The 11,486-nt window shown below is 43.5% G+C and overlaps 1 protein-coding gene across 4 annotated transcripts in view; it reads right to left on the bottom strand.

Moving 5' to 3' along the window:
* TAPT1 (transmembrane anterior posterior transformation 1) overlaps positions 1–9,739 on the bottom strand; it is a 48,292-nt gene extending 38,553 nt beyond the window's left edge. For 2 of the 4 annotated variants that reach the window (XM_011364922.2, XM_023534035.1), the window contains exon 1: positions 9,587–9,738. Coding sequence is in view for 1 of the 4 variants with exons in the window: in XM_011364912.2 (XP_011363214.1) it covers positions 6,646–6,648 (3 nt within the window). In the remaining 3 variants the exon portion in view is untranslated. Of the gene's footprint in view, positions 1–6,645; positions 8,308–9,586 lie in introns of those variants that run through there. The other 2 variants (XM_023534036.1, XM_011364912.2) reach the window with 2 other exon arrangements.
* Positions 9,740–11,486: the final 1,747 nt, after the last annotated feature.

Genomic DNA, 11,486 nt, shown 5'->3' on the forward strand with positions numbered 1-11,486 from the left:
CAAGGCCGTGGGCCACGGCCAAGGTGCTGGCGTTCACGCCCTGTCTGTCTGACCCGAAACCCCACCCTCCCTCAAGCCATGTGAGCTGGGAGAAGAGGTCTTCCTTGCTGTTTTTAGTAGGCACAGGGGTCACTTTCTGTGGGCTAACTCATCTTTTGACAGTTGGCCTAGTCCTATCAAAAATGCAAAAATAATAAGCATTTAATGAATCTAACTTACAAAAGGCATAAAAATTTCATGTTATGATTTACTGTTAGCTTTGAAAACGTGTCATTAAGAATTAAAAGCTTTGAGCATATATTACGAATGAGAATAATGGGTACTTTCACGTCTTCAGTTAATTTGTATGGCACCTTGACAAAATGGGCAATTACTATTTCCTTTTTATTTAAACCAAATAAGCATAAAGCATTCAAGCAGTCTTAAGTAACGCCTAATGAACACTTCCCCAGAAGCACATGAAACAGTGTCATAGGCCACTGTGTCTCCCTTTTGAGAGACAGACAGCTCCTGCCTTCGAGAGCCAACCAAGATTTCAAAATAAGTAAAATACTGTGGCTGAAATTAAAGCAGCGCACTTTTGGAATGTGCTTCCTTAAACCGCAGGTGAAAATCTGTCCTCTCAGTCGAGTCGTGGCCTGCGTCTCGGGTCCCTGTCCCTGTCCTGTCCCATTTCTCCCTTTCTCTCCACTCCTCTGCTATGGCCCTTCCAGGCTCGCCTGGCCTCATCCACCTTGTAGAATGTGGTACCTCACTTGACAGGTATCTCACCTTTTGGGGAGCGGTCCTATAATGAATATGTCAGTGCTCTGAACTGGCTATTACATAAATAACAAAAAGCAGAAACTCAAAATATAGCGAAGAGCCAAAGCATAATGAAAATGCCTGAGAAAGAAATCATTTTCGGCTTTTCCTGGAAGACAAGATGCTACACAAGGTTTTATGTGAAAACTCTCCAGGGCTAACCCTCATTCTCTGACTTGTCTCTCTCTTTTTCTCTAATCAGACGTCTGGTGGACAGCTCTAATGTGGCGGACACTGCAACAGCTAAACAAAAATATGTCCACTTTCAAGAAGGTCAGAGTCTTGCAAAGAAGCTTAGTGCCCGAAGAAGACGATTCAAGTTCTAACCACAACCCACAGTTAAAAATACACTTTACGTTGCAATTCATTACACACACACACTCATACACACACACAAAAACCCCAAAGTAAAGTTTCGCCAAAACAATACTTTTAGTCTGTGAAATACAGGCTGATATTTTCTATGTCCCTTTTTAAAAACAATGCTGGTCTCCCTAAATTCACAACGCACTAAAGGTGGTAAGCCACCGTCTGAAAAACAGGTCCTGGAACAGGCAGGCCAGCTGGAACTCAGTTCCCTCCCTGGCCAGCCACCAGCCACCACAGGCAGTGAAGCCGGTCCGAAGTACCTACAGGGAGCTTTGCAGAAAGCACGAGAGCGGGAACCACTGGGAAGGTCATCGTACAAAAACAAACGAAAAGCACTGTGTTACAAACTGCAGCTCTTCCGTTTCACTCTCAGGGCAGAGATTTATAACAATTTACATGAAAAAATAATTATTTCAAAATAATCCTCTGCTTAACTAATGAGGTAGGTCTTAAGATTCTTCTTTGGAATTAAAAAAACCTGTAAGTGCGAACGATCAAAAGACAGAAATGTTCACTGTGTGTTCGCTGGACTTCCTGTCTCATGGAAGGACTCTGGAGCCTTCTTGCGGGTACTGGGCGACAGAGCCAGGCTCTGGCTGGGTACCGTGTGTGCGCCCTTGTGCACCGCCTCGGTCCACCTTCCCCTCTCAGAGGAAAGGTGGGGGGGCTGCCCACCCTCACTGGCGGGGCTCAGGAGCTTGCCTAGGTTGGTGAGCAGCAGAGGCAGCGCCGGACTTCGGTGGGGCTGAAGAAGGCAGGGCTCTGAAAACTGAAGCCTGTCCTACTGATGACACCTGTCACTCGACCTTCCAGTCTCAACCTCGCCATTGGATTTGGCACTATGTATTTAAAAAAGAACAAGATTCAGTGAAAGTTTTTAACATGTGAACTTCGATGTTAAGAAAACTACAGAATGGCAATGATGACGTCACCCTGTAGGTCAACGAAACATCACGACAGTGAAAATTCTCACAACCAGTTCTTAGCACATTCACTTTGAACCCACTACTATTGTTTTTAACCATTTGAGAAATACTAGCCTCAAAAGAAATAAATAAAAATGCCAGCCTCTCTCTATGGAGAATGGAGCAAGGTTTCTCAAATTGAGAAACAAAAAAACTATGTGTTCCTTTTTGAGAAAAATCTCTATCCTCCTGTTAATGCCATTTGAAATTTCAAAATAAAATGTTATGGCTAAAATTAAAGCAGCACAATGATTCTGGAATAGGCCTCTTGGAACTTGACAAAGCACCTTCTGAAGATTCTGAATACTATCTTGTCCGCTATGGCCGCCAAACACCGCCCCACAGCCAAGGACGTAGGTCTAGTATAAGCTGGAAAGCAGCAGTAAGGCAGGAAGGGGTGTTTCCCATCCCTTCCCCGTCTCACTCTTCATGAAAAGCTCTGGGTCCACTCCAGTAAGAGCAGAGGCTGTATCTTGCTCAGTACCACACGGGAGGATGAGAGGTCACTAGGAAGGACAGCTTCCCTGGGGAATTCACAATCTAGCGAGCTGGGCACAGATCACGGGCTAAGTGCCTGATGAACGACATGCCTGGAAGCAGGGCGGGGGGTGGGGGTGTCTCGTGGTGCGTGGGTGGGGTGGAGGGTGGCGTGGGGAAAGTGCTCCAACAGCAGGGAGAAGCGGAGTCGGCAGAGACCTCGACAGGGGAGACGAGACGGGCACCGGACTTTGCCAGGCACGGTGAGGAGGGACAAGACTCCAAACGAGAAGAGGTGCACAGGTGTGACGGGAGAGGGAGGCCGTGTGCCAGAATGGAGGGGCCGAACCCACCTTAGTGACTAAGGAGCACAAACCTTTACCTGTGTTCCAGAAGTTCTTAAAGAACCCACATGTGGGACCTGTTACCAGAAGAATGTCAAGCAGAATGGGTTACCAATAAGGGAGTTGGTGAGTGACTGACTCTGAAAGCAATTACGGCAGATTCAAGGTCGTCGCTATAATAAAATAATTTTCATTCACCTGAATTCAAAAATTCATGTCCCCAGAAGTCTACACTCTAGGAGAAGGTGAACAAAGGGCTTACTGTGAGCCAGCGAGGTTACATAAAACATACGTAACCACAGAAAGCAAAGTAATTTTGATAAAAGCCTGGACAACAATTACCTTTATCTGACATATATTTAACACAGGAAACAAATTTCTTAGAGGTAAATAAATAAATCAATTGAAGATTTTAATATGGAGAAAGACTATTGTAGGGGCTAAAAATACTTTTCCCATCTTCTAAATTCTTCTTGTTGGGCTAATAATCAAATTAACAGAGACAGGTTAACAGAAGAAATTTACAAAGTTTACAATAGACGTACACGCCAGGAACATCCTAAGATACAAGACCTGAAACGCACTGGGCAGTTGAGGTTTACAAGCCATTACAAACGAAGAAGAAAGGGGGCAGCAGGGGTCTGAGATTTCAAAGAAAACAGGCCATTCACAGGTAGCCGAGGAAGAGCAGAACACACCGGGCAGGCAAATTCTTGCTAGGCAACCTAGAAATAGTGGGGCTGGGGTGGGGGTTCCTACTAAGGCTGCGGTGAGCATGTCTAGAGTCCCTTTCAGGAACAGGCCTTTCCATCTGAACCTCTTAGGCGGGAAAGGCAGGCGGTGGGGGGCGTCAAAGGTTCTGAGTCTTTTTCTCTTACTAACTAGCTTAAAATAAATATTCCAAAAGGCACAGTTTGGGGTAGCAACACTGGTCCCCTTCACAATCCACACTGCAAGGTCCTGAGACTTTCTTGCTTTTCTTATTTCCAACCCATGTTGAATAGTGTTATAGTCCAAGCACTTGACCTACATTAATTAATTTAATCCTCACAACCACCCTGGAGCCAGGGACCATTACTTGGTATTTTTCAAGGGACACACAGGGCTGTGATGCTCCTGCTGTGAGGCTGGAATGGCGCACGAGGCTGGCAGTGTCCCCAGGACCCTATGGCACATCTGAGTGACACTAAGGAGCACAGGTCTTAGTGACTACTCAAGGCTACCATCATGCATCTCGGTGCAAATCCTCTTTTTTGGGCATGATCAGTAGCACTACAGCAGGCAGAGGACAGTTAAAAAGGACAATAATATAGTCTGGGTGAGAGATCACAATGGCCTGATATAGCAAATAGAAAGAGAGAGGAAAGGAGAAATTTAAGATCGCTTCCAAAGCTAATGTGACAGAAATAAGATACTGATTCAAAAAGATAAACAGAGCCCCACAGTGCTAAGTTCACAAATTATCTTTTAGATGCATTGATGAATGGGGCAGAGGCCTGAAGACATGGCCAGCTCATCCTAGAACTGTCTGATGGGTTCTACATGCCCGCCAGGTAGCAGGGCCTACAGCAGGCCCAGAAGGGCCTGCTTGTTGGGGCCACTTCCCCATCACCTCTAAGCCGGCCTCTGGAGCAGGCTACTGGTGTTGCTGCCCAATTGGCCCTGTCCCCTAGCATTAAGAAGGATATGAGGGCTACAGAAGGAACATGGAAGCTGCTGTCACCACGTCCACGAGCAGGGGCAACGAGCCTCAGAGAGAAAGGGAGGCACACCGGCCAAGGCCGCTGACACTCTGTGACGTGCGGCTCCCACGGCTTTCCTGCTTCTCAGCAGCTGCGTGGTGGGCCATCCGAGCGAGGCGGGTGAGTCACAAACGAGAGCCGCATGCTGAGCGTAATTTAGAGGGATGGTTCCCCAAACATGTTTTCATGGAATCAGACACTGAGCAGGATGCCCAAGAAATCACTGCCATCAACACTGGTCTGAGTCTCTGCTGGTTTCACCATGAAATCCCAGGGCTGTTTTACTGAATTAAAGGTGGACCTATGGCTATGACTACACTTTCTTAACATATAACTTACACGGAGAAACAACAAAACGCTTTATGTGACATTTTGATTAAGTTCATTATTTTGGAAGGAACTTTTTGAATTACTTCTGTAACCGCCTCTGATCCTCAAACAAGCAGAACTCAACTCAACTAGATCCGTAACGTTTCCCTTTCTGCGAATCTTTCCCTTTCACTCCTGTTCCCTCTGTTCCTCACAGGCAAACTCGCTCGCAGAGTCAGGGACCGTCAGCGCTGAAGAGGACCTCGTCCAACCTTCTAACCTCACACGAAGAAAATCAAAGCCTAAGAAGGTTCAAGGCCTCTAGCAGGCCACTGGGCTATTACCTGCAGACCTGAGAAGAGAAGCTAAGGGCACTGAATCTTGACCCCAAATAATCCACTGTGTGACAGTAACCTTTCTCTTTCAATAATAACAACAGTCTGTGCCTAAAAATAACAATATCCTATACTTACAGTAATACGTGTATCGTCAACCTGACAAATTTAAAGTTTACAAATAAAAACTCACTGGATTCTTAAGACAACCAAATAATTCCATTTAAGACTGATAAGTTGAATTCAACTTTTAAAAATAATGTATTAAATAATATAATGTATAAAACACAGTAACAACGAAATAAAGGATTGCCCAAATCATAGAATTATCATTACATTCGAAAATGTATTTTCATTTCAGTTTTAACTTTTATGATAGGCAAGCTTACATAAACATGTAACCACAGAAAAGTAATTTTGATAAAAAGCTTTATAATAATCACGACCTCTGACATGAGGAACACATTTCTTAGAGGTAAATCAATGAACTGATTTTAATTTGAGGAAAGATCGTGCACATGCAAAGAGTTGAGATTTTCTTGCTTCTCTTATTTCCAATCCACGTTGAACACTGCTAGACTAATTTTCAGAAGCATACCTCTAAGGGGTGGCTGACCCAACCACCATTCTCAATCTGTTCCTCCTTTTGTTGGAACAGCATAATATTCGCTGTCCTTTGTGTCTGGGGACGCCTGTGTAACTCAGTTGGGCCAATAAGACATAAGCGGAAAGGTATGCTGAGGTACTTCTGGGAAAGCTTTGAATCCTTTATAAAAGGGACAGTCAAAAGGGTGGCACTGTCCACCTCCTCTTTTCTGATTATAATGCAGATGTAATGCTTGAGGTTGCAGCTGTCATCTTTCTATTAAAAGGCGATAAGCAAGAGGACTAATAGCCAACGTGCAACGATGGCAAATAAAAGATAAAAAGGACTAGAGTCCATGCTGGCTTCATTGATCTTCTGGAATAACCGCGATCTCCCACCTTTAGACTTGTTAAAAAAAAAGAATCTTATTTGTTTAAGCCACTGTTAGGTATTCCGTTATATACACAACTAAAAATATTCCTGGGAAATACAGTTTAATAATTTCCTTCCAAAGCTTGTTTGTCTAACTAAACTCCTTAGCTCAACCACTCAAAGTACCCTGGATCCAGCCTCTCTTTCCAGTGTACCTGGCCCTTGTATGCACCTAACAATGTCCCACCTTTGGATCGTCCTGGCATACCCACCCCTCCCCCCACACACGCCCTATGATGCACATACAAAATCCACCTCTCCCTCTTGTCACCCAGCCAGTACCATCGCGAGTTGTACGTCTATCTCCGTACTTCCACATATAAAAGTACCTGGAACGTAGTAAGTACTCGAAACAAAGACAGAAAATAAGTAAGTGAATAAGTGATCTGTATTTCTTTATATCGGCATTAAAATATATGAGGCAATTTTAGAAATTACTATGATGAGTATTTTTTTTAACTGTCTCCTGCAGTTTTAGATTCATACAGCTGATAAAATTAGTCCTGGACAAAAATCAGGGATTTTTTTACATTTTAAACAGGTTCAGTAAGAGATACTTAGTTGACCTTTCTCTTGACTTTAAAGTATAAATATTAATTAACATGTTTTATAGTATTTACAACCCCTGCAGACGCAAGTGCTCTTTAATTATCAAGTCTCTCTTCCTCAAAAGGCAAGGTGAAAATACAACATTCACCAAAAAACGAGAACAAAAATGAGTAAGGTATTATATATTAGAACAGACTATGTAAACACACACAAAAAAAAACAATAAAAAATAATTTAGATTAACATGAATGACTAAATAGTCTCTCAACTCTTTTAATAAAAGCCTGAAGTAAAGCCCTATTCACATAAAGCACAGGCCTTAGAGGAATCAGACTGAATTCATGCTGTTATGAGAGACATTTAAGCCTGGAACTAAAATGAAATCTACCTCTTCTTTCCTCTATGTTTCACTTAAAAGTTTAGAAGAAATTGCTCTAAACTGAAATATATGGCTTCCTTTCATGCATTTTAAACAAGAAAGCTTCCCAAGTATTGTCCTGGGAGACGAAATCAAACTTTCCTCAATAGGCCTGAAGCGACAGCCTCTCTCATGGGAAACAGGGTCAGAAACATCTCACAACAGCACAGGGAAAGCGTCACGTCAACTTTTCGGACAGAATTCATTTTGCATACAAATGAAACCAAAGTTTCATGAAGAAATTATTACCTTTAGTACAGGCAAAGCACTCTAATATTTTCTCTATTTTTTTCTTTAAAAAAAATCTTAATTGATTGCAACTTACCATATGGGTTATCCATCAGCGGTCCTAAAATGGATCAGTTTGAAAAACACTGATTTACACTTAAGTCTTATCAAGACCTGTGGGCAGTTTCCCCAGAAGACAACTTAATGCTCACCATAACAAACATGAAACGCTTTTAAGTTTCTCGGAGAAATCTACTCAAAAACTTGCTTGGTATTTCAATGTTGCCAATAAAGAACAGAGAAAGACATGTGTATTGAATGTGCCTCTGATGAGGTGACAGAATTAGGAGAGGATGTTGCTACTGCTCATTATTTCTGTCACAGAAGGTAATAAAAAGGCCAGACAGAGAGACACCCCTGCTTTGAAGCAGGCCCCTGGGTGTGGCCACGGTTTGGCTGTGGGTTAAAAACGAATCCCTGTGTTCTCCCCAGAGAAAAATGGGAGTCCCAAACTCCTCAGATGGAGGAAAAAAATCCCTCTGTACAGACCAGGTGGGTAAAAACGGACTGGGCTGGCACTGTCCTGTGCGAGCCAGGCCACAGCAGACTGTCCCTCCAACTGCCTCTGCAGTGTGTCCTCACACATCCATCTCATGGCTCATCATGGAAGAAAAGGTAAGCTCTGAAAAGCATATTAAAAGTAGATTAAGGAAGACACAAGAATTACTTTTCTTGCGAAAAAACATTACTCTCCGCCCCAATAAAATCTTAAATCAACTCCAATATACGAAGTAAAGGTGCTGCTATACGGGGGGTGGAGGGCTGCAGAGAGCACCCCCCACACTCTTCCACCTACTTTCTCAGCTACCAGTCCCTGGGTTCCTCCTTGGAACCCCAGAGCTCCCTGGAGAAGCAACAGTACAATAAGACAATAAGAACCAAGCAATTCAGCGATCGCAACCAGAGGCAACACGTGGTCACACTGTCCTACCTGCTCTCTCCCAGAATCCCCGCTTGCTCCTCAACTCTCTACATCTCACCCCGACACAGAACCTCCTACAACTTCAGCACGTGACACGCCACCGAGAACCGACGTAAAGCCACATTTCTCAAGTTGTCACACTACATCTGACGCTCCTCCTGCTACCGAACTGACGGATTTTCAGAAAGAAAAGGACACGAGACGTGGGTGCTCACGTCCCACGTGTCTTGCATGCCGCTTAAAATCCACTGATTAAGCGAGCCAGCCAAAGTCTTCTGACAGCCACTCCAACAGAAGGTATGACTGAGGAAGCGATCGAAATAAGTTTCATGTTACTATAGAAGCATGAAAACATGTTCGAATATAACTAAAGCCGAAATTATTTCATAATTCTTTCCTTCTAGCAAGAAATTTTGGAGCTGCCAACTGTAGTCACCAACTCTAGCAATGCAGAAGGAAAAAGGCGGCCTCCTGTCATACCCGACTGGTCTTGACAGACTGACGAGAGTCAAGGGAGACCGTGTGTAGAGATTTTAGGGCTGTAACAACTATGCTTGTCTTACGACGTGACGTTTTCTGTGAGGAAAGTGAAATGGACCATCTTTTTCTTAGAAGAGACTGTTATTTTAAATATGAGGGCTTTCTGAGAAACTAAAACTTTGAAGAGGCTGAAATTAAATAATTTATCACGCTGAATGGAAAAAAGAACTGCTTTTAGTAAAACAAAACTGAAGAAAACTACAGGAGTAGATAGAGTGACTCCCTGGAAAAAGTTTTCTGGATGGGACACAAACTGAAATATGGTAAGTTTACTAAGAAGCAAAGTTAAGAATCATCGGATCTTACACTAAAAATATACTCTTTAAATTCTCTTCCTGTATAGGAATCCCTGCTTCTCTAATATATTTAATTACTTATGATCGCATTATTTCTAATATTTTAAAAGCTCAACTCACGCTGTTCACAAATTTTTTTTTTTTTTTGGATATAATTAACACGTTGACATAACTTTCAAAATGATGTCTGGTAAAAGAAAAAAAAAGTACCTTTTCCAATTCTCTTGGTATTCGCAAACAAGTGTATACTCTCTCTCTTCTTTCTGTATACTTGGCCTCGTTATGTTCGAGGAAGTAACCTCTCGTTAGTTCAGCACTGAGGAACCTCAACAATGAAAGTTCTACAGGAAAAGAAAATGACACAAAACAAAAAGAACAGTATTTATCAAGGAACTTACATACTAGCCGGGGCCACAGGTAATACATATATAAAACACAGTAAAACAAAGTAATCTATAATTATGTGCCCAGAACTGAACAACTACACACAAATCATCAGCAGAGACTATTGGGAAAACGGCTGCTCTGTGTGGTATAAACTGAAAATTCCACAGGAATATAGAAAGGACACTTACTGTGAGCCAGAATAGTCAGAAAAGTGTTTTGTGAGAGCCTAGTCCTGAGTCTTATGGGTGATACAGGACCATGAAGGCAGGTAAAAAGAGTGCACAGCAAGGATATACAAAATGGATGTTTGTGTGTGTGTTTTTGTTTTTGTTCTGTTTTTGTTTCTGTTTTAAAGGAAGCCAAGTCACTTAACAGGCAATGCTTCAGTCCAAGACCACGCGGGTGAAGTACGTGAATGCCGTGCACCTTCTTCAGCCTTGCAGCATCTCTGCAGAAGCGGCTACACGATGCCGGTTCCCTGGGTGAAGGCCTACCGACATGATGCTGCTCAGAGCATGGGGCAGGGAAGAAATGCCCTTTGCCCTCGAGGCTCTTCCGGCTAGTCTAACCATCATATAAACAGGAGAGATTTGCAAGAGAAAATGACCAAATTCCATTACATACATATGTACGAGAACCCTGCACATGAGTCAGAGACGCCACACAGGAGAGGTTCAGAAGCAGAAAGAGAAAATGAGGTGCATACATGACATTCTGAGCTAGGGATGAGGTGAGGCACCCTGGGGCTTCCAGAGGTAACTACAGAAAAGCACATGCTCAGTAATTATTAGCTTAATGATTAGTTTGCCCTGCCATGTAAATAGGTAAAGAAGTTATTTCTGTTGATAACTCTTATCATGGGCCAGGACTCTAATTTTAAATCTTCTAGATAGCTGGGGTGGTGGTTGGGGCGGGAGTGGGGGCGGGGCAGAAGTTTCTCTTGAGCCCACAGGGTCATGGTTGCCTCTAGCTCAAAGTAATCCACATCTGAACCCCTACGACAGAAGGTCACACAAAGCAGAACCTCGACCAGATCGGAAAGACCCCCCTTTCCTGGGATATTTCCATTTGCCCACCCGTTTCTTCTGTTCCTCCACAGCAAACCCAGCCAGAGTCATCTCATCTCAGGTGAGGAAAGTAAGGCCAAAGGAGGCTGGGGACTTCCCACGTGGCTGTAACTGGCCAACTTGAGATGAGAAGCTAAGCTGGTAATAAAGCCCGATGCTAGCTATTTGCAACCTGTCATAGTCCCTCGGAGGCCATCACCTCAATGACCTCTCAGTACCCCTGACTTCACATACACCTTTCCTATTCTTACTCCCCGGGAGGCCAAACTCAAGGAAACAAAGTTTTCAAACTGTCCTCTTTGCTCTGAGCTGGCCTTCTGGTCCTTTTACCAAATGCAGTATTGGTGTTCTCTCCAGAAAATGACAAAGAAAGAAGGTGACTTCTTTCACATGTACCTACTTAAGGAGTTACGTCTTACGTGAGTGCTGAAGTCTGCATGCACGGGGCAAAGAGCACACAGTTGAAAACACCCCTGAAAAGCCCTCAGGAAGACTCTCTCGATGGCCCTAACCAGCTTACTGCCCCCGGCACTGGAACAGATCTTTGAGCATAAAGTCAAGGAGCTTGCTTATGTTTAGAAGTTACTTTATACCAGCACGCATGCACACGCGCGCGCGCACACACACTTCTTTAAGTACTGGATTCATAATCTGTT

This window comes from Pteropus vampyrus, unplaced genomic scaffold (assembly GCF_000151845.1).
Source record: "Pteropus vampyrus isolate Shadow unplaced genomic scaffold, Pvam_2.0 Scaffold5, whole genome shotgun sequence".
Lineage (NCBI taxonomy): Eukaryota > Metazoa > Chordata > Mammalia > Chiroptera > Pteropodidae > Pteropus > Pteropus vampyrus.